The sequence below is a fragment of the Grampus griseus genome, assembly GCF_964374135.1.
Source record: "Grampus griseus genome assembly, chromosome: 3".
Lineage (NCBI taxonomy): Eukaryota > Metazoa > Chordata > Mammalia > Artiodactyla > Delphinidae > Grampus > Grampus griseus.
Genome location: NC_139019.1, coordinates 145,465,720 through 145,492,720, shown reverse-complemented (window position 1 = coordinate 145,492,720; position 27,001 = coordinate 145,465,720). Strand labels below are relative to the sequence as shown.

Genomic DNA, 27,001 nt, shown 5'->3' with positions numbered 1-27,001 from the left:
GAGTCGGAGTTTGAACCCAAGTCTCTTACTTTAACCCAGTGGTCCTAACCATTGCACACCCTATTCCTAACTCTCTGATTTGACTGTAGCTCCCACTGCCACCCCCCATCCCCCAACTGCCCCAGTGAAGCTTTCAGTTTGGCCTGGAATAAGAAGAATTAATCCAATGCTCTGCTCCCACGGCTACTCTAGTGATAGCCCAACTGATCACAGCTACTCCCTAAAGGTGACCTATTTAAAACACTACCTGGAGGGAGGGGAAGCATTTAAAGATAAGTCAAATTGTCTGAAAGTCTCAGGACTCTCTCAGTCTCTCTCTCTCTCTCTCTCTCTCTCTCTCTCTCTCTCTCTCACACACACACACACACACACACACACACAGTATCTCTCTCTCTCTCTCTCTCTCTCTCTCTCTCTCTCTCTTTCTCTCCCCTCGCCCCCCAATACTGCTCGGCTTCCGCCTGATGAATGGGAACATCAGCTCCAGGGCCATTATGCAGAACTTTGCAGCACTTCTCCCCATGAGCGGACCGGATTTCTCATCTGCGAGGCCGCATTCCTGCACTCCTTGGAGCCATCAGGGACTCACAACCTGGTCTATCCATCCTTATCTCCATGCAGGCAACATCCATCAGCAACAGGCCTTGACAGAGGTCCTGAAATAAGACTCATTCCCTGAGAGCTAGTCAGAGAGACGAATGCGTAAATCCATAATCACATATTGTTCGGGACTGTAGCCAAGGGAAGGAGCAACAGCTGTAGGGGAGCAGGGGAGGGAGAAATGTGCTCTGCCCACAAGAGCTTGGGAGGAGGTGACATTGAATGAGGTCTTGAAGGGTGTGTAGGAGTTCACCTTGGGAGGTGGAAGTGGAGGGAGAGTGGGGAAGCCAAGGGGGATCTTGGGTAGAAACATCAGGGAAGCAAAGTTAAAGGACACTTACGGGATTACTTAGTGAACAAATAACTGAGTGGACAGATACACAGATTCTTGATCTCACCTAGACAAGACAAAGGGGAACCTGAAATACAAGGGAGGGCATTGAGGGTCGGTCCTCACTTTAGTTTTCTGAATGAATCAACAAAAGAGTGAGAGCCTAGAGATACTTTTCCATCTTCCCACCTTCCCCAAGGTACAGATATCCAAAAAATTACCAGAACTCTTCTTGACTGAACTTATAATTTTCAGCTCTTCATGAAGCACTTGTTATAAGTTTACTATTAATTATCTGTACCGGGGCCTCCTGTACCACTGACTCCTTCCACGTTCCACGGTGGGGGGCTTAGATCCAGGATTTGGGTAGCATGACTATCCATGCTCTTCATGCAAAGACAGCCTGCTATCATAGCCTTTCTGGGACTTCATTAACCATTCATTAATTTATGGATTCATTTACTCACTCATGCACTCACTTCTTCAACCATTCCTTCTGTCATTCATCTGCTTCCTCATTCATTCACTCATTTATTTATCCCCTCATTCATTCTTTCACTCACTTGCTAATGTATGTATTCACTTGCTCATTTGTACATTTACAAACCATTTATTGAGCAAAACCCTTCCAGGCATATAAGGAAGTCCAAGACACGATCCTTTTCCAGGGACCAGGCCAAAAAAAACCTCAAACAGTAGTCCTTTCACTTCCATCTTTCAGTCTTTACCATCTCCCTCTCCCCATTCGCTTTGAGCTTCCTTGACTTTCTTCTGGGATAAAGGGACCAGAACTGTGCCCGGCACTGGGTATGGTCTCCCTGTCCTTTTGTGACTCTCAGGGGGGCTGGGGAGCAGGAACGTTGTTCTCAGCACTTCCCTGCTTAATAGTAAACAGACTCAGTACATTCTGTGGACAAAGCCAATTCAAAGCCAGCAGACCAAAGAAAAGAATTTATTCCAGGCAGAGGGCTGGTAACTGAAATTCCAGTGGGAAGCTAACTTTTGCTTCAGGGTGGGCAATTCCAGGAAATAACAGAAAGTGGCCAAGCAGTCCATTATTTATAAGTTCCTCCAGAAAAGATTTATGGCGTACCTACTATGTGCAAGGAACCAAGCTGGGGACTATGAAGGATGATTCAGAGCAGCTCCCCTGAGAAGCTGATGCTCTGGGGATGGGGTGAGGGGTTAACACCTCCATCAATTGCCTAATTCAAAGCATGACTTGAAAGTCATGAGAATGTACACCTTAAAAGATTAAGGAATTTAGATGGGAGAAGTTGCTTCCTTCCAGGGCTTGGGGGAGCCTTCCTGAATGTGGAAATAGCTGAGTGAGGTCTTGGAATGTGGGTAGAATTTTAACTATTAGACAAGGCAGTGGGGGGAAGGGTAACACAGAGTTAAAAGGATGGATAAAGATGCAGAAATGGGTAATGCTCAGGCATGGACACCTCTGTAAATCAGTATTCCTCTTTTAGACATAAGAACACTGACATTTCCAAGGTGAAATGACTTGCCAAAGGTCCCTTGAGCCCAGGACAGTGTGACGGCGGGGCTACTGCTTCTCTACGCCTGGCTGCCTCCCACTGGTCTCCCAGATTTTTCCTGGGAGAATATGCTGGGAGAACATGCTGCCCGGAGCAGTAACCCCCAAACCTGGCCTCATCAGGAATATTGTGCTTCCATCAGGTCTCTAAGGTCCCGAGATGCTCACTGGTCTAGGAGTGAGGGGACCAGTCCCATATTTGTCTTTAACTTGCCATGTAGCCTTGGAAAAAGCATCTAAAAGCTGTGTGATTTTGTTGGCTCATCTATTCAATGAACACTCTGGAGATCCCAAGCTCAGTCCTTCCTGAAGGTTCTGAATGCTTTCCCTCGGTCACGGCGGATGGATAACCCAGCCACCCCTGCAAAGTAGGCTTATTTGCTTATAGGCAAATTTCCATTGAGATGCCCTTGGGCTAGTGACGTTCTCCCTAAATTCTCTCGCCCCCTGCCCCTCACAGAGGCCCAGCCACTGCACCTGCGTGATCCTCATCTGATCACCCCTGATATCCCGACCCTTTAAGCCCAGAGCCGTGTCCTTCGTATGATAAACACATACAAAACTGTTGGAGCCAGAAACCCTACCCGGGACTGGGATGCAGAGGCTGAATCTCTGAGGCAGGACTTTTCTCATTCTTACTTAACGACAAACAAAGGTCCCAAACGGAGAGAAGGATAGGAAATGAATTCGAAACTTTCTTATTCAGTGACATAGCTCTTAAATTACTTTAGATTTCTGTGGCCTTCTGGAAGCTCTCCCTGAACACCCAGGTTGGGCTAGGCATGTCCCTCGCCACTAAATCATGTGGAGCTTTATATGTATGTGATTCCAAATTATATTTTCAAAACACACAGGGTATTTGTTAAACAAGATACAGTGTTTTCAGGACCAGCCACAAAGCAGAGGTCAGCAGGGGCTGCAGCAACAGGACCAGCATCTGAGCACGTGAGGTTTGGGTCCTAGTTTCCTGGACACGGCAGAAGGAACGCTCCAGAACTGAGCTGTGAGGATTCCAACAGGCGTGGACTACTTCCAGGATGGCTTACTCGAGGCATTTGGAAGCCCTAAACACTAGAGCCATAAATTGAATAGTAGTTAAAATTTGCTGACTACTTATGTAGCAGAGCTCGTGCTAAGCATTTGATTTGCATTATTCCTGAAATCCACACAGCACAACAGCTATTTTAAGATGGTAACTACTACTGTCCCTGTTTTCCAGTTGAGGAAAATAAGGCTTAGTCACGCAGCTAGTAAGTGGTAGAGCCTGGATTTGAACCCAGCAGGGAGACCGATTCCCGAGTTGAAAATCTGCACCACTCTCTTCTGACTGTTTGCAATTAGCTCTGAGGCTGGTGTCTCAGACATCATAGTGGCAGCTCTGGTAAGAGCATCAGCAACAGAAATCTTCAAATTTGAGAACTGGATGGAACCTGAGAAAATGTCTAATGTAACTTCCGCCTTTTACAAAGGTGAAACCTGGGTCTCCATGGGGCAAGGAACCTGACCAAGAAGTGATCCCTGATCACTAGCCTTTCCAGCCAGTTTCCAAGCCCTGACGAAAGGGTCTTCTGCTGACCAGCATTCCACTGAGCTAGACAGGAAGATAAGACTCTGCTCCAGGATAAAGGCCTGGGGGGGGGGGGGGATGTACGTAGCTGGAGCCCTGGACAATTCCAGCCAGTGTGGTGTGGCTTTGTGCAAATGGGGCTGACCAGACACCCCAGGCTCGGGGCAGCTTGTCATGGCAGCCCATCCACTAGCCCTGGACCCGCAATGAGCTTCAAACAAGTGTTGTTGGGACAGTTAAGTGAGAATGCGCAGATAAAGCACCTGGCACTGTGTCAGGCACAGAGCAGGGGCTCGCTGAATGCTGTGCCCCCTCCTCTCTTTTCTTAGACTCCTAGGAGAGAGAAGCAAAGAGCTCTGGCCTCTTGGAATCCTTTGGGAATCCATCTGGGGTGACCTGCAGTTTTGTGTAGGAAAAGGGAATGGCAGACAGTAACGTCTGAGCAATGTCTCAGCTCATAATCTTTGCCCAGCCCTAGGGGAGGAACTCCACATCCATCGTTCAGTTGATCTTGGCATCTTTCAGCAGTCTCCTCTGGGTCCCTGGTAGCTGCAGCTGACACAGTAGATGAGGCGGGGTCCTCCCTCGCTCCACTCCCTCCACACCCTGTTTCCTGCCAGGAGATAGTATCCTGTCCATTTTATGGATAAGAAACTGAGGCTTAGGCAGGTGAAAGGATCTGCCTGAGGTCACGTAAGGAAGGAGCGATGGAGCTGAGATTTGCACCCAGAATCTGTTGGACTCTAGGGTCCAAGATCTTTCTGTGACACCTAGCTGCCTTCCAGGAGTGCCACAGGCATTGAAAATATATTAAAACAAATCCCTGAGTTTCTTATCCCCACAGTCCCCTGGCCTCTGGGACCTCATGGTGGTCAGATGGTGGGGAAGGAGACCAGGATTTGCGCTGAACGTTGTCCCCAGTCAAGCAGTATCTGAGGATCCGTGAGAAGTGGGGCTGTTAATGTCAAGGTCCTGGGCCGAGGCTTGCAGACCTGTCCTGCCTAGGACTGGTAAAACGGCACCCAGTCTCTTCCCTGCCAGGAGGATGTACGATGCAGCTGGACAAATGGGTCGAAGCCTCTTCCCATGTTCTAGGCTCTGAATGCCAACCCAGCTTCATCACCTGAGATCTTCACCCAGAGATCCTATTCCTCAGTATTCAGCCAGCCTGATGCCTCTGGGGACTGAGCCAGATGTCGAGATCCCTCAAAGACAAGTTATTCATGGGGAGCTACCTCTGCGATGCAGACTTTCCTACTGAATCAGTAAAGACCAACCAAGTCTTGAGAGTGGACTCATTGTGCACCCTGGGGTCCACCATTATCCTCCCGCTGATCTAATCACTAGCCAGCATAAGGGGTAGGAACTGTAACCTCACCTGTCACCAGAACCTGGGCTCCAACGGCAGAACTTAAAGGTTTAACTGTCAGGTTACTTAAAATCCTTCTACCACTCACAGTAGTATTTGAGCATAAAAACCAAACAAACCAAACCCATCGTATTCTTTTTCCTAACCGCATCCAGTGTCTTTATTCCAACAACCAACTTTCAAACAGCTGGATAGGAGGCCTGCACAGTCCGCCGCGGTGCAACACGTTTCCCCCAACTTCACATGGACCCGTTTCATGACTGTCCCGCTGGTGAGATTGGGCTTATCTCAGCCGAAGTGCAGGCAGGAGGGACCCAGGGATATTATGCTTTCTAATCCCTGATGTCAGCTCACCTCTTCACCAGACCTTGACAGTGCTCTCAGCTCTCAGGCGGCTCCCAGAGCACGGCAGCACCCTCGTGTGATGCCCCGGCTCCCAACTCCCTAAAGCCACCAGGACACGAGCCCTGAGAGTTTTATCACCTGCCAGCAGCTGATTCCTTTTGGCTTGCAGAAAGCACTCTCTCCCTGATGATGGACCCCCAGGTCTGCACAGCATCGCTGCTGGGGGTGGGGGTGGGGGGCAGTGAGTGAATATGTGAGCACCCTCGCTGGATGCCCACAGTCGCACAAACACCAACGGTCATGGGAACGGGAAGAGCTTCCCAACATGTACACTCAGACAATGTCGTCCCCACCTCCCACCTGTGAATTTGTCTCTGCCTTCTGTGCCTAGAGATTCCTCCAGGAGTAGGGTCCTGGCACCTGGTGCCCCGGAGAGGTTCCGTGGCCCCTGAGGCCGCAGCCCACTCTGGGTCCCTCCTCTGCCAGCTCACGGGTATTCACACCAATCCTCCCGCCGGTTTCTTACTCCTTTGGTTACAGGAACCTGAACCCACTCCTCATGGGGAGGGGGGTCCGGGCCAAGGGGGGCAGGAGGCACACCCCAACCCAGCACCGAGCACCCCCAAACCCAGCCAGGGGAACAAAAGGAAGAAGGAGGTGGCTTACCTTTCGAGGGTCGTCTTTGTTTGGTTTGCAGAGACGAGAAGGTGCCCATGACGGCCCCCATGGCAGCGAAGACTTGTGTGCGACTTGGGACCTCGGGCCCTGCCCCTCCCCTCCACTGGAAGGAAATCAGTGTGGCTCTTCTACTCCGAATTGGAGGAGGTAAAAAAAAAGCCCCCCGCAGCTCGTCGCAGCTTGGTATTCAGCGAGCGTGGGGCTGGGGCGCTGCGAGCCTTTTCTATCCTTCTTCAGCCCCGCACATGCACTGACTCACAGGGCTAGCCGTTCCTGGCGAGCCTTCGGACCCGGGCCCTGCCGCTTCCCTCGCCGAGGACCGAGAACGATGCCCCGAAGCCTGCCTGGCGCTGGACACCGGGCCGGTGCGCCCGCCCGGCCGAGGCTCCTGAGCCAGCGCCGCGTGCGCTGCGGGAGCCGCGCTTGCCCGCCCCTCCTGCCGCACGCTCGGCTCCCCTCCCGGCGCTCGGGCTGGGTCTCGGGGGGCCGAGTACCAATCATGAATGAACAGAGCGGGGACGACGTGGAGCGGAGCCGCGCGCGCCTGCCTGCCTGCCGCGCTCGAGGCGAGTCTGAGGCGCGCGGAGAGCGGCCGGCGGGTAACCCCGGGGGGCGGGGCGGGGCCGGGGCGCACGAGGGGCGCGGGGTGCGGACGCCTGGCCGATGGGTGGGGCTCAGGGGGCAGCAGACTGCTTCTCGGGAGAACGTGTGTGTGTGTGTGTGTGTGTGTGTGTGTGTGTGTGTGTGTGTGTGTGTGTGTGTGTGTGTGTGTGTGTGTGTGTGTGTGTGTGTGTGTGTGTGTGTGTGTGTGTGTGTGTGTGTGTGTGTCCCTGCGTGGGGTGCGTTGTTTCATTTGACTTCAAGGGAAATCTTTATGGGGTGGGGCAAAGTCTGCTCCACCCACGGGATGGGATGTCTTAGGAGGAAGGTGCCCTCCTGCTCCTCCGGCGCCAGGGCCACCTTTGAATGACAGGGAGTTGGGAAGGGGAAAGGAGCCCTCGGCCCCTATGGACACTTCCTTACTCTCTTTTGTTTCTTCCCTCCCTCCCTCCTTCATCCTTCTCCCTCTTTGACCCCCAAGAACTTACAAGCTATCGTTAGGGGGCAGGACCCCAAACCCTATCTTGACTTCTCATGCAAAAAGGCAAAGTTTGGGTCTACCCGTTTGGATCCTCCTCAGCCCCCTGGTGGTGCTGAAATGCAAGGTTTGCTCCCCCGAAGCCTGAGGAGGAGCTGCCCTTCCTGAGCTGCCTGGGTTCCCACTATAAGCAGTGTTTGCAGGTCATAGGGTTTCCCGACATATGGCCTCATGCACGTAGTCACACAAACATATGTGCACAGGTTCCACAAGTCCACACAGATGTTGCTGTTGTACACACAGACTCATAGTCCATAACACCCACAGGTGCATCCCTAGGACTCCACACAAGACGTAGACACACGAACACGCAGGTATGCAGACGCACACACGTTCAGTGCAAAAGAGCATCACAGTCACCCATGTTTACACGGACTCGAAGCCATACGGGCATACAGTCCTACCCCAAGGATACAGAGCTCCCCTTCGTTCCAGCCCATTAGCTGCCATTCTGCGGGACGCAGGCGGTCTGCGACTTGGCCAGGGACCCTGACTGGTTTTATTCACCTATTCAGCACTTCATGCTTTCTCAAATCCCAGCACTTGTCCTATTTGGTGCATTTAATAACACCCATCCCTTTCGTTCGCATGGCCTGTTGCTATATAGCTCACATCACCCCACACCCTGTGACTATTAGTCTGGTCGTGTCTAATCATCACCACAGAGAGAAACTGAGGCCTCCCGAGAGCAAGAAATTTGCCTGAAGTTACCTGGCCAGGATAGGGGATTAGAACTTGGAGCCCAGGTCTCTGTCATCGCTGTGTGATGGGGACATTCCTGTTGGTAGATGAGGATACTGTGGGCCACTGAGCTGGGGAGCTCTCCTCTGGGTCCCACCAGATTTAAAGCCTCAGCTCTCCTAGTTCAGGGCTTATCTGTGTCCATGAGGCCTGGAATCCCGGATGATGGAGCAGGACAGGTAGGGGCCGGCCCTGCCTCCCTCCTGCCCTCCTTGCTAGGGAAGAAAAGTGGGGGTGGAGCTGAAGCCTGGGGTCACAACAGGACCCACTAGGATGGCCAGGACTTAAGGAACAGAGGGATCCTTGCTGGGGAGACGGTGATGGTACAGCCCCCAGTTTTCTCAAAAATCTCTGGACGGAGCACCAAGCCATTTCACCTTCGGGCCTCTGCTCAACTCCACACTACCTGAGTGACCAGGACCGGCACTTGAGAGTTTACAAAGGGCTAGGATGCCATTCTCTCATTTCCTTCGCCCCCCAAGGCCCTCTGAAGAAGCAGATGAATTGCTCCATTGTACGGATAGAAATAGTAAGGTCATCTAGAGGAGTTCACAACTGGCTGTATCTGAGCAGTGGGAATAAAATGAAGCCACCGAGACAAAGTTCAAACTGCTGAGCAGGAATTATGAGGCCCTCTAGTGGTCTGGCTTCATTGCCCAAGTCCCCTGCTCTCTTTGGGGCTCTAGCCACACAGACCCTCACTAGTCCCCAGTGTGCCCTCAGTGGTTGTGCTTCAGGGCTGTCCCTCTGCCTAGAATGTCCCTCAACCCTTTCTCCATCTGACAAACTGAGCTCACCCTTGAAGATCTACTTCAGGTGTCAGTTTCTCCAGGAATCCCTCTCTGGGCCCCAGTGGTATCCCCCTTGGGGTTCCTATGGCACTTGGGGACTCTTTCCCATCAGAGCACTCACTACCTTGGTTCTCATTGTCCCCTTCCCTGTCTGTCTCTCCCTCTGGACTGCAAGGTCTTTAAGAGCAGGGACTGCTCCTGATTTAGCTCTACACGGTCTGCCTAACCCTTGGTTTCTGACAGGGGTGCAGTCAGTCTATGTTCAATAAATGAATGAAGGAAAGAATGAACTAATAATTTTCTTTGCTCAGTGACCCAATTAGTAAGTAACACCTGATGATTACCAGATCATCCTTGCCTTTCAAAGGAAGAAGCACACTCTCCCAAGTGAAGATTCATTCATTCAACAAATATCTCTGTTCATTCGTACACCTACCATGTACCAGATATTTATTATACATGCATAAAAGTTCATTTATTCCTGATGATGCCCTGTGTGGTAGGTATTATCTACAGATAAATACACACACACACACACACACACACACACACACACACACACACATACACACACAGTACAATGCAGCAGACATCACCCATGAGATGCTCACAAAGAATGTGTCTAAGTAGGAATACACGACAAGTATGAGGGACAAGAGAAGAAGAAAACAACAGCCTGGATCCCTACCTCTTGGAGACTGCAAGAGAGAACTACATGGAGAGAGAGGGAGCCTCCCATCACTCACCTGGCTGTAGGGACCATTTTTCCTGCTGTCCTGATATAGTGTACTCGCTTAGGTGATCTTGCCAGTCCCAACCAACATGGATTTCAATGGCTGTGACTCCCTCTACCCTGGAAGGTGAGTCAGCTCATGCACCGTCTCTGGCTCTGACTGCTCACTCGTTCACCCTGTTGTGGGTGAAATGTTTGTGTAATTCCCACATTCATATGTTGGAGGCCTAACCTCCAGAGTGGCTATATTTGGAGATGGAGCCCTTAAGAAAGTAATTAAGGTTTAAACGAGGTCATAAGTGTGGGGCCCTGACCCCATGAGATTAGTGTCCTTAATGATCTTATAAGAACAGATATCAGAGGGCCCCCACTCCCACCACCACTGTGTGATCAGCAAAAGACCATGTGCACACACAGCATGGAGAAGGCAACCATCTACAACCCCAGGGGAGAGCTTTCCCCGGACGCCAACCCTGCTGGCACCTCACCTTGATCTTGGACTTCTAGTCTCCAGAAGTGTGAGAAACTAAATTTCTGTTGTTTAAGCCACCCAGTCTGTGGCATCTTGTTATAGCAGCCTGAGCAGTTGCATACACATTCACAGGGCCTGTGCATGCCCTCAGAAGTCTCTGGAGGCAAGGCCTTGCCTTTCCTCTGACATGAGCACCCATATAGGACTCCTTAGGGTACCCCTGGGAGGGTGCTTACGGGGGGAAAGGGTGAGATTGTCAGAGACCCGCAGAGATCCTGTTGAAGCAGACACGTGCTTGTCTGTTTACGAAACACACAAGCTGTGTTCCTTGCTTCCCTCTCTCCTCACTGCTCCCTCAGCCATGTCTCTTCCCATCCTTGCAGACAAGGGCAGTTCGCTGAGTTCCCACCACACAGTCAGCAGTGTCAGATTAAGAGCATGAATCTGGGGGGCTGCTAGATCTGGGTTCAAATCCCGATTTTGTCCCTTATTAGCTGTGTGACTTCAGGCCTGATGAGTCCTTCCTCTGAACTCTACGTTCCCCTTCTGTGGACTGCATTAGTACCTGCCTTGCAGTACTGCCATGAAGAGTGGGGAGGTCATGCGTGCGAGGTCCTGAGTAGGCGTCCGGCACTTAGTGTGGCCAGTTAGGGAGAGTGGACTGCTGAGGGCCAGACATCGTGCCGGGCTAGAGCCGTGTGAAAATGAGTAACTCACAGCCTTCCCCTTGGCTTCCATCTTGCTCTTCATCTATTTCAGAGGAAATCTATTCTCAGGGTCCCCATCTGGTATTAAAAGACTCAGATTAGTCAAGGAAGGGAAAGTGGTTGGCACCTGATCATGTGCAATTCAGCACTCTGCTAGCTGCTGTCTTGTACCATTTCCCAAATGTTCCACATGCATGTCTGGCCTCCTCGAATAGACTGTGAGCTGTTAGAAAGCAAAGCATACACCCTCTTCCCCCGTCCCCCTCCAGCACAGCTCAGCCTGGCCCAGGATGTCCTAAGTGTTCCACACTGAAGTCATACTCACACTGAGGTCATTCAGGGCAGGGAAAGGGCCCCATCCTCTAGACCTGGGATCAAATCCCACGTGCTTCCTACATGTGAATTTGGCCTGGGCCGCTTCATCTATAAAATGTGAACAGGTCCCCTTCAAGGGTGTTGGTGTGAGGATTGAGTTAGATAAAGTAAAGGGAAAGTGTTTTAACTCTCTGTAAAGCACTCTGCAAATGTCATTTATTATTATTTGCTCTGGGGCTCATTTAGTTATTCATTCATTCATTCAACATATATTTTATTAAGCACCGTCTACCTGCCAGGCACTATTTTAAATACATGGATCAGTAACGAACAAGAAGAGGCAAGAGTCCCTGCCCCTCAGGAAGCTGGTGATCTAGGGCTGAAGACAACCAGATGCTCTCATCATTACAAACTGCAATCGGGAGGGGGCAGGTTAGTATGGGATAAGGTGGTGGGGGAGGCTTAGAGAAGCCAGGTAGGATAATTGTTTGCAAACTACTGGTGATGTCTTGAGGAGGAGGAGGAGGAGGAGAGGGTGGGGGAGGGGGAAGGGGAGGGGGAGGGGAGGGGGAGGGGAGGGGAGGGGAGGGGAGGAGGAGGGGGAGGGGAGGGGGAGGGGAGGGGAGGGGAGGGGAGGAGGAGGGGGAGGGGAGGGGAGGGGAAGGGAGGAAAAGGGAGGGGGAGGGAGGAGGGGGGAGTGGGAGCTCTCCAGAGGGCAGGGAAGTAGATAGAGCTTCAGGCTTCACATGTGGTGCTTGTTTTGTGACCTTGAGCATGTTCTTTGACCTTTGAAAGTCTCACTCTCTGCACATCTGCAAGAGGAACCATCCCACCAATGTCAGTGGCAAGGTGAGGCTGAAAGAGGTCATGATTGCAGAAGCACCCGGCACAGGGTTTCCCCAGCTGGAACACAGTCCTGGCTCAGAAAATGCTAACTCCATTCCTCAGTTTCCCCTTTGGGTCTCCTTTGCAAGCACCTTCTTCCCCATCTTCCCAGGAGCAAGAAAAGACCTTGGAATAGGACTTGGGCCTAGGAAGAGCCTCTCCTGGGCCATGTCCTCATGTGTCAAGCGTGGCCTCATCTGTCGAGGCTGATCACGCCCCTTGAGGGAGTGGGGCTGATGGGGGCTGCAGGGAATGCAGGGGAAGCCAGGACACAGGCTCTGCCCTTTGTGTCCTGACCGCTGCACTGCCTCAAGTGTTCCCCTTTCATGCTCCAGCATTGGAACAGTCTCCACCAGGCGCTGAGACGAGTTCAGACAGAGTGCAGCCACCCACGCAGCCCAGACATTGGCAGCAAAGCCCTTCTGAATTACCCAGATCCAGGGAGGTGGGAATGACATTCCAGAGCACCTCAACTTGCATTATCTGAAACATTACGTGTTGTGGAGGCCAGAGAAGCCATGGGTGCCACGCTAGACCCGGCACAAGGCAGGGGCTTCATGAAATTGATCAAATGGCTCTCGGAGGTGGATGGAAGGATGGCTGGAAGGAGGAAGGGTTGGAGACGTGGAATCAAATATGTTCAGACATTTAAGTATCCGATGAAACCTGTGAAACTGCTTCCCCAAAATAACTGTGCCTGCCTGCACTCACACTTTGCATAAAGTTTTATGGCATTCATGACTCTCCCCACTGAAGCACATCTCTGGACACCTGGTTAAGAAACTCTTTCCTAAGGTGGAAAATTATATGAAGAGATTTGATCCAGTCATTTCTTAGCTGTGTGACTTTAAGTTCTCTGAGCCTCAGTTTCAACTTCTATAAAATGGGGGTAATAATTATGCCAATTTCTTAGGGTTGCTATGAGGGTTAAATGAGAAGAAGCATTCAGGTGCCTTAGCATAGTAGTGCCTGGCAGGTTGCAAGGCTCCAGGAAGGATGCTGGTCATCGTTAACATCATCATTAACCTTCATTCAGTCACAATTTGATGAGTGCATTTCGTGACTGCCTCCTGTTTATCACACCCTGAGTGGGTCTCTGGGGTTGCAGAAGTTTATGCCCACTGGCTTGGAGAGCCACAGACCAAGGGGCAAAGGGCAGATAAACAACTCCCTATAACATCCCAGACTTCATCAAGAAACAGTGGGAATGACCTCCCTAGCTCTGCCAGTGAAAAAACTGGCCCTTGACCCTGGCCAGCCTGGCCTGTCCCACCCAAAGTCCCTACCCAAAAGTTTGGACTCAGCAAGAGCAGGGACTTAGGGCAGCTTAGGAGGGCAAAATTCAGGGTGGAGGAAGGGTGGAGAAATTAAGGGTGGAACTGGGTAGAAAGGGATGGAGCTAGAGGGGGTGGGGGTGAAAGCAAGGGGCAGAGCAAGGCTGAAGTGGGGCAGGGGCGCCCTGGATAATTGCCATAGTGGTGTGGCAGGGTGGACAGGTGATGCTGAAATGGCTGGGGCAATGGGGACAGAAACCATGGGCAGAATTTCTTATCTTTTTAAAGTGTGTGCAAAATATGGATCCATAATTCTGGGTAAATGTCCAGGAGTCAATTGCGTCCACTGCCCTTCTTTATTCTCCTTAGGTTATATACCAATTACAGTAACAACGGCAGGCACCATCTATGCCATTCTTACTATGTGCCAGTAACATACCTAGTCCCACTTAATGATTTCGATACCCCATAAGGTAGGTACTCTCATTATGCCCCATTTTATATATGAGGCAACCAAAGCACAGAGAGGCTAAGTGACCTGATCAATGTCACACAGCAAGGAAGTAGTAGACTGGCCTTGAACTCAGGTGATCTGACCCCAGAGCTCACACTCCCTGTCTAGCCCCAAGTCCTCCAGCTGCTGTTGCAACTGATTTCTTCTAGCACTGTTTCTCTGGGGATTCATAGGAATGGTGTAGCATCTTAGAGCTGAGGGACAGATACGGAGGGGAGTCTGGCCCTATGACTGGCAGGTGCTGCTCTCACCCATACCCTTAGGGCCTGGGAGCTACAGCCGTGGCCACCAGCCTTCAGGGATGCACACTGGGTCTGTTTTCCCTCCAGGGCTTCTACAGACTGGAGACCCTGGAGGAAGTGAGCTGGGAGGGGAGGAGGGAGCAGCTACCAAGCTGCGTGATGATTAGTAATAATGCCAGCGATGAACGCTCCTGGCCCTACACAGCTGGCTGAACCTGTCAGCACCGGCTCCCAGCTTCCCAGCACTGCTGCAGCAACTGGAGCCTGAAGAGAGAGGAAGGAACGTGGAAAAGAATCGTGGCTGCTGTTACGCGGAGGGCTGACTCTGGGACAAGGCTGCAGAATTGAGGCAACTTAAAACTACAAGATATTGGGAGGTATTTCTTGTGTTTTGTCCTGTGACCACATCCCCTCCTCCACATTGAGACCTGTGGCATTTACTGCCTGGGGCAAAGATGACACAGAATCAATGGAGTCACCTTCTTGGATTTTAACTTACAAAGGCTCTGGCTTAAGATGAAAGGCCAGTTGGAGAGCGGATAGAAGAGTGTGTCCTTGACCCACCTCCAGTGGAACATTCAGCTCTAAAACCCCAGACTGTGGTGGCATCTGGGGGCAGAGGATGCCTCGCCTCTTTCCTAAGTAGAGCGGATTGTGGGGGGATGGAGGGGTGAGAGGACATGGCCCTGAGACCCACTTCCAGCCCCACCAGCCCTCTATGTGGAGTGTTGCACACGGTGCATCTTTTCTGGGAGCGAAGTCCTGACCCGTCTCTTCCTGTCGAGTTTGGCAAGGAGAAGACTCTTCCCCCTGCGATCAGGAGGGGTGAGGCCCAGAAAGCCCCAGAGAACCAGCAAACCTAGGTTCTAGGCTGGGGGGCCCACCTCTGAGCTGGATGGTGCTGTGACCACAGAATGTACAGGAATCAGGACCTCTGGAGGCTGCCTGCCTGGAGAGGCTGCACACTGATGGTTGAGCCCACTCCCCAGCTCAATGCTTCATAACCCCCAGGCAACCCTACGGGGGATGGGGCACCCTGAGTTTATTGAGATTTCATTTCTTCCCCCCAAGAATGGGAACGTGAATAGAAATTAAGTTCAAAATTTAAGAAATAAACAGAGTAACATTTCTAGCACACCAGAGGATGTTGCCTGAAATTCTTAACTCCTCAAAACTCGATCCTTGCAATACCTCGATGGCTCTGCTCTCCTCTCCATTTCACAGATGAACAAACTGAGGATCAGAGAGGTGATGTGATTTGCCTAAGGCCACCTAGGTGGGTGGAGTGAGCTGTAGCATCAGGGTTTGAACCCAGTTCTATCTGTCATCAAAACTCATGCTTTCACCCACCAAGGAAAGAAAGCAGAGGAATGGGTAAGGGAAGAGAAGGAAGTTAGAGGAAACAGAGGACAAGTGGGGTGATGGGGACCACTTGTCCTCCCTCCTATGGTGACTATCCCGGGTCAGAGGAGAGTATCTGCAAAGAGCCTTGTCTTGGCTTAGAGGACACCACGGGGCATGTGCACTTGAAGCTGGTACCCAGGTGACCTGGCCTGCAGGTGGCCAGGTAGAGGGGAAGGTAGATGCAGCACGTCCAAGAGCAGGGACCCACCCTTTCTCCCAAGCACCCCTGGGAGCCCCCTTCCGGAGCAGCCAGGCTGGCCCTCTCCTCCCCCTGTATTGAAGCTCCCTTCCCCGGGCTGCCACAAGACACTGGCGTGACAACATCGGCTTTTCAAGATGATTTCTGTTTCTGTTGTCCCTTCTTGCACTGGGCTGGCCCTAGTGACTGAGGGGGTTGGGTCCTCCAGCTAGTACTGGGGGAGCTAATTGACAACCCAGGGCTCTCTTTCTCTGGGCTGGCATTTGCATGGTACATTAGTATTTGTGCCCGCAGCTCGGGGCCGTTCTGGATGGAGGATGCCGTGCAGATGAGCGGAGCGCCCTAAGGACTTGATGCAGTTTGCTAAAATCTAGGCCGCTAAGAGGAAGCTGAGGAAGTCTGCAGACGACACCAGGGCTCCTCGCCTGCTTCCCACACTGCCAGACCCGGAGTCTGCTGTCTACCATGTATGAGCTCCCAGCCAGTCCCTCCAATGATTTGGCCGGCATCCACTGAGGCCCTGCTCTGCCACGCCTGTCTCATGATGGTGCCAGAGATGCAGAGAGAGGTGAAGTGGCTCACTCCTGGCCCTAAGGAAGCTCACTCTCACGGTGGGGCCCCTATGGGCAGAGCAACAATGCCTCACCAACCTCATTTATGGATTTCCTGAACCTACAGCTGGACGGACTTTGGAGAACGCAGGTCCCGCCACCATGGGTGACTTGATGTGATAAAACCTGCGATAGATGACTGAAGTGAGCGACAGTCATCCAGAAGCAATCAGATCTTCCTGAAGATCTCCAGGGTTGGAAACTTCCTGGCGTCTGTATGCAGCTTGAGCTAGCATTTTACCATTTACCCAGAGCTAGACTCGCCCATGTCTCGCCGATGTCTGCTAATGTCTCACTGATGTCTGCTAAACTGAAGAGCTTTAACTCATAGTTCTCCCAGAAGCAGAGAATTGGGGCGAGAGAACCTGAGTTGAAGGAAAGAGCAAGGCCCAAGCCCTGCAGAAGGAATGAGCTGGGAGCTCCAGGCGCAGAGAGGAGGGAGGGGGAGAGGTTCCAGAGGAGGCCAGGGGGCCCATTTGTGCAGGGTCTGTGGTCCTTGGCGCAGTTTGGATTTTATGCTGAGAGCAATGAGGGGCCATGGGAGATTTTTTTTTCACTTTTTATTTTGAAAAGATGATAGACTCACAAGAAGCTGCAAAAATAGTCCTGTGTACCCTTTATCCAGTGCCTCCCAATGGTAATAGCTGCCGTTGTCGTAGTTGTACAATTGACAAGTATAATTGTCATTTGTGGATTGACACTGGTGAAAGCCACAGACCTTGTTCAGATTTCACCAGTCTTACATGCACTCATTTGTGTGTGTGCGCACATGTGCCTGTGTGTGTACATGCCTATTTCTATGCTATTCTATCACATGTGTGTACATTGGTGTAACTACCAACACAGTCAAGATCCCCAACTGTTCTATCACAACAAAGGAACTAACTCCCTTGAGCTCACCCTTTATAACTGCCCCATCGCCCTGCACCCTTGTCATCAGGGAAGAATTTTAAGGACAGGAGGAGGGAAAGGATCTGAGCGCTGTCAGCTGGGTCAAGGACATAGCCTCTCCCCTTTGGATGCCCTAGAGCCCTCTCAACAAAGCAGGTTCACCATGAATATAGATTGCCTTAAATGCCCGCACTTTGCAGTTGAGAAGCAAGATTAGAAAGGTTAAGCAACTTAAACAAGATCACACAGCCTTCTCATGGCTTACTGGCTGTCTCTATTTAGATGAGTCCAACAGCTTTCTGCAGAGCTTGGTGTGTTGACCATGTGTCCTGGAGAAGAGGCCAGGAAGCTATGCAGAACCTGGCCCTACCACATCAAGGCCTCATCCCTTAATCTCTCTTTTTTTTTTTATAAATTTATTTATTTATTTTTGGCTGTGTTTGGTCTTCATTGCTGCATGTGGGCTTTCTCTAGTTGCAGTGAGCAGGGGCCACTCTTTGTTGCCATGCGCGGGCTTCTCACTGTGGTGGCCTCTCCCGCCGCGGAGCACGGGCTCCAGGCGCGTGGGCTTCAGTAGTTGTGGCACGCAAGCTCAGTAGTTGTGGCTCACAGGCTCTAGAGTGCAGACTCAGCAGTTGTGGCGCACGGGCTTAGTTGCTCCGTGGCATGTGGGATCCTCCCGGACCAGGGCCCAAACCCGTGTCCCCTGCATCGGCAGGTGGACTCCCAACCACTGCACCACCAGGGAAGTCCCCCTTAATCTCTTTGTACTTCCCTATCCCCATGAGTGAAGTGGCTTCTCACCTACCTCAAATAGTCACAGTGAAGAATTGATTAGAAAATACTTGCAAAGTGCCAAGCGTAAGGAAAAAGACATTTTCGTTCCCCAAATGCCAGCAATGACCCAAAAGTACTGGAGAGAAATTGCTGTCCCTCCTTACCCCTTCCACTCCTGTCCCAGTGGGGAAGGTAGAGATCGTCTCAGTGGGAGAATGGCCAATGGCCCTCAGATCTGTAGCTCAGCCCCTTCTTATAGCTGCCTCAGCTCATGGTCCCCGCACGTGTCACACATCCCAGGACCCGCCCGCACGGCTATGGGATGAGGGGGACATACAGGAGACCCCCAGCTCTCCAGTTGCTCTGCTTGGAACCCTAGGCTAAGTGTACTTCGGGGCTAGAAGTTTTGGCTTCAGGCCGTCTCCTCCGATGCAGCTCCCAGCAGTAATAAAGGAGGTACCTTCATCCACATTCAACATCTCCACCTATTTCTCAAGTGGTCCACAGGAAAGGAGTGGGATTGATGATTACCTTTAAATTCCAAAACCAAGCACAGTTCTGGGCCCCGAATCCCTGCCCTAAATACTGCCACAGTTTTGTTTGTAGTGATTTGCTCAGAACTGCTCAGAGATGTGGCAGTGTGTTTGGGAGTGGGGAGGGCAGGGGATAAAAAGAAAGGTCAAGGAAGGTGGAGGAAAAAAGAGAGAGGTTGGAGTTGGCCAGCTCCAGGGGCTTCACAGGGCGCTGAGGGAGATTGGAAGGGTCAGCCCCTGCCCTGGGGTCTCCCTGCATGAGGCCATTAGCCCAGGTCAGCACCCCCCAAGTCTACCCTGGCCCAGCGTCTGGCAGCCACCAGACAATCTCATTCCTTCTCTGCCCATGACGGCCAAATCTTGATTTCCGGTAGCATGGCTTCTCCTTTCTCAAGGGGAATTTCTGGCAGCCGTCTTCCATCTTTTGGTGTAAGTGCCGAGGTAACGGATGGACTCTTGTTCCCCCTCCCTGTTCCTTTAGCGCTAGTAGCCTCCCAGGCGGCTCAATCACCACTAAGGGGCCATCGGGTCATCCCCCCGCCTGGCTAGCCTCCTGCCCTCCAGCCTCCAGGGGAGCAGGCGCATCCTTCCTCTCCAACACTAGTGAAATCCTCCCTCTGTTCTGTGCCCAGCTGGGCTCGGGGTCAGCATTTTTACCCACTCAGCTCTGCCCTGTGGTCCAGCTTGTTAATCACACCACACACCGCATCACAGACAGGCCCAGCTCAGCCCACAGGCCTGGCCTTTCTGAGCCATCACCTCCTGGAGACTTAAAAAGTCCTCTCTGGGCTATAGGGACTGTTGGTGTGTGAATTCTCTCCCTCTTCAGGTCCTCGGTAGGCCAGGCATCTGCTCACACTGATGTCCCTCCTCCAACACACATACGCAGGACCCCCTGCCCAGGTCTCCGTTCCATCTGGCTGAATACTAGTCCTCATTCCTGGCTTCACTCATGTCACATCTCCCCCAGGAAACCCTCCTAGACTTTACCACATCACCTCCCTCTATATTCAGGGAGCTCTGATACATGCAGTGACTCCTTGCTTCTCTGAGCCCCGGAACAGCCAGCACTGGGCGTGGTTTCTTGTATGTGCATAAAATGAATCATGAATGGACAAACTGATGAATGGGTAAATGGGTGAATGGGTGAATGAATGAAAGAGTGTGCCCTTATGTATCTATCATCCTCCTCCCAACTCTTAACCATATGTTATTTGGTTTTGCTTTTTAACTGCTTCACGGAGAAAGATGATGGAAAACCTTGAAGGAAGGGACCTTTTCCTAAATGTTATTCATTCATCGCCCAGGCACATTCAGTAAGCCTCATACTCTGCACTAGGCGTGAGGCCATAGAAGAACTAGTAAAGTAGGCTTCTGCCCTTAAGAAGCTCTGTCCAATGTCATGGCTCCTGACTTCTTGGGACCCTCTTAAAAATGTTATAGAATCTGTGGACCTCTCCTGAGAAACATATACACACACACACTCAGGTAAAACATGGGTCAATTTCAAGAACTCCTGAAATCCCTGGCCACAGTTTAAAAGCCCCTGGCCTGGTGAGAAAGAGAAACACATTAATAGACAATTTTAATATCTTTTGCTAAGGGCTATGCCAGGAGGCATGGCCAGCTTCTAATTGGGGGGTCAGATAAGATAGAGTGATTAACCACTTTGAGTGGGATGATGTGTCTCAGGGAGGCTGGAATCAAGGAAGAGATGTGAGGAGGGCTGGATCTTGAGCAGAGAGTAGAAATTTACCAGGCAGGCAAAGAGAGAGGAGGAAGAAGGTGAACCAGCACGTGCGATATACAGAAGCCTTTAGTGATTGCCAGGAGCTGAGGAGGGAAGAATGGGGAGCGGCTGCTAAAGCACTGGAGTTTCTTTCCAGGGTGATGCAAATGCTCTGTGATTAGATAGGGGTGATGGTTGCACAACTTTGTGAATAAGCTAAAAATCCCTGAATCGTATACTTTAAAGGGGTTAATTTTACGGTATGTGAATTGTGGTTAATTTTATGTGCCAAATTGGCAAAGTCATGGTGCCCAGTTGTTTGGTCAAACACCAGTCTAGATGTTGCTGTGAAGGCATTTTTTAGATGAGATTAACATTTAAATCAGTAAACTTTGAGTAAAGCAGATTACCCCCTGTATTGTGGGTGGGCCTCATCCAATCAGTGGAAGACCGTAAGAGAAGAAGACCAAAGTCCCTTGGGGAAGAGGGGGTTCTACCTCCAGACTGTCAAGTTGCAACAGCCATGCTTCCCTAGGTCTCCAGCCTGCCAACCTACCCTGTGGACAGATTTCATACATACCAGCTCCCACAGACATGTGAAAATCTCTCTCTCTCTCTCCCTCATTCTCTCTCTCTCTCTCTCTCTCTTTCTCAATATAAACATATCCTATTGGTTCTGTTTCTCTGGAGACCTCTGACTAACACCTTAATTATATCTCAATTTTAAAATGTTCATTACATAATTGATGGTAAAACCATAAAACACAAGCGCACAAGCACGAAGCAGGATGGAGCACGCAGGGTGTAGCCAGACAGCTCAGCACGACTGGCTCAGGCAACAGGAAATTGGTCGGGGCAACCTGGGGCAGGCACAGCCATGCATAGCCTTGATTATCATGCCAGGGCTCTATTGCAGGATAGTGAGGTGTTAGTTAGGATTATTTTTGGTTGTAAGCAACAGAAACTGACATTGGCTAACTTCAACAGAAGAAAGAAATTATGAGAAGAATATGGGGGCTCACACATCCAGAAAATGCTTAACAAACAAATCCAGGACCTGCCAGGAACCAGGGCACTTCCAGAAGTCTTGGCAACAGGAACTCATGAATAGGGTTTCTTTAGGATAAATCAATTACCACTACTTTTTGTTCTAGCTTACTGTGCTCAGTCTCAGGAAAGAGGATCTGATTGGCCACACTTGAGTCCCTGTGCCCAACGTTTAAACAGAGAGGGCAAGGCAAGACCCCTTGTACAACTTTCCTGCCAGTTGGGTGGTATCTGGGAAGCATAGTCAGGATGCTGCTGCTGGGAAAACGACGACAAAGTGGTGGCAGGTGGACCAGCTGGAGTGCATGGTGCAGAGAACACTGGGAGCCTTGCCCAGCCAATGAACATGAACAGGGGCCTGATGCTCAGTGATCTGTATTGCTGAGTCTTCATTCCAGCCATGACAGTGCCCCTGTACCCCGGGCTGTGTCAGGACCACACACCCCCTCTTGCCAGGGAGCACAACTATTTAGCGGGAGGACTGGAGCTGCTCAGGGCTTCTAGCTGTGTGGCCTTGGTCAGGTCACTTAACCTCTCTGAAACTCAGTATCCTCATCTGTCTGGGGCAGGCCATTGTATACATCTTCTAGGCTTCCTAGGAGGAGACACATAGGACAAAACCTGGTCCAGAGTCTGACAAATTCCAAGGGCTCTGTTCTTCTTTCCTTCAGGGACCGTCTCTAATCTTGACGATGATGCGGAGTCTAGCAGAAGGACGTAGGGGCCTTGTCAAGTTGATTTTCAATTAAATTGAGACTAGCTGTGATCTGAGGCTGGGCCTGGGGCCAAGGATGTGGCTCTTGGGACAGGAATCAGTTCTTTTATCTTTGGGTTCCCCGATTTCTCCACTGTCATGTGCCAGGCCCTGTCTAGAGGCTGCCTGTCTTCCTCTGAGGCTGTGTCTTCAGCAGTCCCCTCTCCTCAGCCCCTTCAGGAAGGGAACAGAGGCTCAGCCCCTGAGAGGCGGAGAGTGGGTCCTGTGGAGACTCAGACCTGCCCCAGCTGCTTCGCAGATTCCCGGAGGCGGTTTCCAGAATAGTCCCTGCAAATCCACACGACACTGAAGGTGGGCTGTGAGTGCGGGGGGGTGGGGGTGGGGATGCTGTTGCCCTACAAGTCTCAGCTCTGGGCCATCAGACACCCTCTTTGTTCAGACCCTGGGCTCAGGGCTGGGCTCTGTGTGCCTGAGTTTGGAATATGGAGGAAGAGGTGTGGTGAGAGAGGGGACAAAGCCACCTGCTGGAAGGAAGCGGGGATTCTTCTCTAGACCCACCCAGGGCAGGATTTATGTAAGAGTGTGAAGAATCAGCTCTGACCCCCACTGGGTATGGTTGGAGATGGAGGGTAAATAGACAAGAAGCAGAAAGGGGAGACAGAGCCAGAGAGATGGGCAGAGAATGGGATTGAGAGAAAGAGAGAGGATCAGGACGCTGAGAGAAGGTGGAGAGATAGAGGAGACAGAGGCAGAGGGAGGAGACCAGCTGAGAGATTTTTTTTTTTGCGGTACACGGGCGTCTCACTGTTGTGGCCTCTCCCCTTGCGGAGCACAGGCTCCGGACGCGCAGGCTCAGCGGCCATGGCTCACGGGCCCAGCCGCTCCGCGGCATGTGGGATCTTCCCGGACCGGGGCACAAACCCGTGTCCCCTGCATCGGCAGGCGGACTCTCAACCACTGTGCCACCAGGGAAGCCCTGGCTGAGAGATTTGAGAGAGGAAGAGGGGAGGGAAAGAAGGAGGGGAGAGAGGGAGAGACAGCAAAGGAGACAGAAAGAGGAAAGGGGGAGAGAAACAGGCAGTCAAAAACGGAACTGAGAGATGGAATGAAGGAAGGAGAGACAGAGGGGTGGGGAGGGACGAGAGAGTGAGTGAGTGAGCCTTGGAGGTGGAGATGGAGGGGAGTGACACTGACACCCTGTGACCTCCTGATTCTTACCAGCCTCCCCCAAAGGTGTGTGGTGGAGGCGTGTGCTGGCTGGGGGTCACCCACCAAGGCTCAAGGAGGGTACGCATGCCTGGTTAGCTTGTTTTCGCTCTCTGATAAATGACATCCTCTAAATGATCTATCAGAGCAGAGCTGAGTTCTACAAATGCCTCCACCCACCGCCGCCTCCTGGGGAAACGTACTATATACGTTATAAGGTGACTCACCCTGCTGCCACAACCCCTGGGAATCCGAGGCAGAAGGCTTGTCATTAATTCACCTTCCAAAGGCCACAGGGACAGTGGGGACAGGTCTAGAGGAGGTGAGTGTTTGTGGAAGGAGAGATTCAGATGAGTGAGTTTGTCAGTCCTATCCGGGTGGTGTTCATCCCAATGACCCGGCAGGGCAGTGGAGTGATGGCGGAAGAGTGCTGACCTGTCTGTGGATGGCTTGACGTCAGTGCTCCCTTGTTTCCTCTTTCAGGATCCATCTCCCCGAAGGACCAGAGACTTGTCTAAGAACTTACGTTTCTCTTGGAAGCAAAGAGATGAGGTGGAAAATGGCTGGTCTTTCTTCTGGTCACAACTCAGCCCCCATTGCAAACTGTCTTAGTACCACCTACCTTTACTTCATTGCATTCCCAGGGGCATAATAGTACATTTATTGGTGAGGTATTCTCGTTATCATTAACATCTGTCATGCCCAGTCGACTGAAGGTTGGTGATGGGTTTGGGTCAGTGTTGTGTCCTTAGCATCATGGTACCCTCGCGAGAAGCATTTACAGAATGAACAAGCACAAATGTGCCATTTTGGAGTCTCGTGATGCTGAGACTTTAGTCCACAGAGGTATTTGAACAGTTCTTTTGCAAATAAAGAAGATGAAGCTCAGAGACATATAGGAACTGACCTGAGGGACAAAGCTAGAAAGAGGAAGATTGGGGCTTTACCTCAAGACCGTCTGATTCCAGAGTCATCGTAACCGTCACTCTGGAACCTTGCAGCCCCACGCAAATCATCATCGACAGACACTTGCACGAGTTATACGGGGATTTGTACTCTCCCCTTGCATGCTAATTCCATAAAACAAGTTCAATGTCTCTAAATAAAGAGAAGCAAGAGGGACTGTGGCAGATAGGAGACATGGTCTTAAAATGGGGAGGCTGGCTCAGCCCATTTTAAGGGGGCTCAGAAGATTACCTGGTGCAGATCTGAGCAATATCCCAGTGATAGTCACAAGAGAGCCCAATGGTTGCATGTCCTCCTGGGGAGGGGATTTTGGCTTTCACCCTTTTAGTCAGAAAGCTCCCAGACATGGATCACCCTAGATTATCCCCATCACAGCCCAGGTAGCTCGCGCTCTACAGTCACCTGTAATTTCTGGGCCTGGGAAGGTGTAGCTCCAAATAAATAGCCATCTCAAGAGCCTGCAAATGAGATCCCTCGCGGTCCAGATTTTCAAGCAGAAGACCCACTTTTGACCCCATTCATGCTTGGAGAGAAGATTAGAGTAGATAAAAGTGAAGAAAAGGCTATAATAGTGAAGAAAAGGCTATTTCTCCCATCTGATATTTTAAATTTAGAATTTAGGCTTAAGTCTGCTAAGAGACACAGGGAATCTAGTTATGACCTATTTGAAATACTGTAAGACTAGATAAAATTTCTCAGGACAAAGGGACTGGGACAATAGCAGCAAAATGTTTCTCCTGACAAGTATCCCACGTATATGGCTGTGAATGTCACCAGGGCTGTATTGGTGGAGAAAGGAATCGGTGGAGAGGGCTTTGTAAGTTATTACAGTGTTGGAGTTACAGTGTTGGTCTCCCTCTCCCTCTCTCTCGCCCTCTCTCTCTCAGACTTAGCCTTGGGCATTCTTCACTTTCCTAACATACTAGATAAAATCTCCCATAACTCTGCCAGAATTCTGTGGACTTTTAAAATACCAATGCTCAAGTGGCAGCAAAAACAAATTCCATCAGAATCTTTGTAGGCTGTGGCTTTGGGCAGGGGGCAGGATGCCTCAGAACAACAAGGTCACATATACCTGCTTCTGGGCTCTGCCATCTATCAACTGTAAGTCCTTGAGAAGTTACTTCAGTTGACTGATCCTTGGTTTCTTCAGAGGTAAACTGAAGCAGGTAATTGTATAGATTTCATGTGACAGTTATAAGGATTTTATGATATAATAGCTGGAAAGAGGCTCATATCGTGCCTGACACAAAAGAGGGATTCAAAAGTTGGCCATCATTGTAATTATTGTTGTTATTCCTATTAGTAAATATTGACTAATCCCTGGCAAAAAGTCTACCCTTCCTTGAACCTCCTGGGAAAAGACATGAACTTGACCTGAAACATCAGAGTTACAGTAGGTGGGGCACTGTTGAAGGAAGATGAATGGTGTTACACAGGAAGTGTCTTGTGCTATCTAAGTGGTAGATCCTTTTTCCCAGAGTGGATTCCAAACAGGCAGTGTTTCCTGCTAACAACTCTTTTAAAAGTGTTAATAACTCCTGTATTCTCAATTGGCCTAATAACACCATTGCCAGAGAGAATGCCAGTACATCACACTCGGTGGAAGATATGGATTGCAAACCATCCCATAACCACAACCAACATTCTGTTAACCAAGTTGGAGGGAAGCAAAATGCTTTAGCAGTTGATAAAGGACTAGGATTCAAAAAGTCACTTTACTATATACATAAGCAAAGAATAAGATTTAGAAATACGGGCTCAGAAGCAAGAAATGTCCGTTGCAGTTCAGATATGACCACATGGACCCCTCAGAAAAGAACCCATCACAGAATAGCTCCTTCTTTCCACTATAAAATAAACTATAAACTCCTATCGTTATAGTAGGTGGACGGGGTTCTTCTCCACATGTCTTTCTGTTGTGGTAATAAATCTTAAATAAAATAAATAAGCTCCTTTAGACGTGATTAGATGTAGATCCTTCCTTAAGGGTCTTACTTAACTTGATCTTACTTCTACATTCTTCAGTCAACTGACTACAGATGGAAGAAGAAATATCAAGTATTTTTATATATTTATTTTATAAATATAAAACAAAATAGAAGTGAGGTGCAATTTACAGCTTGGATGAGCGGTTAAACTGTTAAGTAAGTTTGTCACTGAGAAAATATGTTTGAAATTTTTCCATCAGGACAACATAATTAAGCAAAGCTAAAGTTAAATTGGAAGCACTCATGTGGACTCGACTTTAAATAGTTTGCTACCTCTGTCACTGAAAGTGACTGCAGCAGCAGCAGAACTTATGTTCAACCACCAACTCTCATGGGCCCCCTAATAGCCAGATTTTGTCTTTAACACTTTTCTCCACTGAAGGAAACAAGGGCTTTTGGGAGGGTGGCCTTAGGCAGGAAGGAAGTTCCTTTTGTGAGGAGAAAGCAAGGATGCTCACTACAGTAACACGAGGCAGTTCTGAAAGGACCAAGAAGGTGGATTAGAGAGGCTTCCAGGGATCCAGCTCTGACACTTGGAGTATAACATGAGACCGATAACTGTAATTAATGGGAATACATGGAATCTGTGAAGGGCCGTAAGTTCCCAATGAAGCTCGAAAGAGAAAAGTTGATATAAATTGTACAAAAAGGGTGAACCTGATAGAGTTTCATTTTACATTATTTGCA

At 50.4% G+C, this 27,001-nt stretch overlaps 1 protein-coding gene across 4 annotated transcripts in view; it reads right to left on the bottom strand.

The window, feature by feature from the left end:
• Positions 1 to 27,001, bottom strand: part of KCNIP1 (potassium voltage-gated channel interacting protein 1) — a gene marked incomplete at both ends in the record, with an annotated part of 358,069 nt that overhangs the window by 217,779 nt on the left and 113,289 nt on the right. For 2 of the 4 annotated variants that reach the window (XM_082650731.1, XM_082650732.1), the window contains one exon: positions 6,422 to 6,482. The exons of the other annotated variants lie outside the window; for them this stretch is intronic. In XM_082650731.1, the coding sequence (XP_082506857.1) occupies positions 6,422 to 6,482 (61 nt within the window). Of the gene's footprint in view, positions 1 to 6,421; positions 6,483 to 27,001 lie in introns of those variants that run through there. 4 annotated transcript variants of the gene reach the window in all.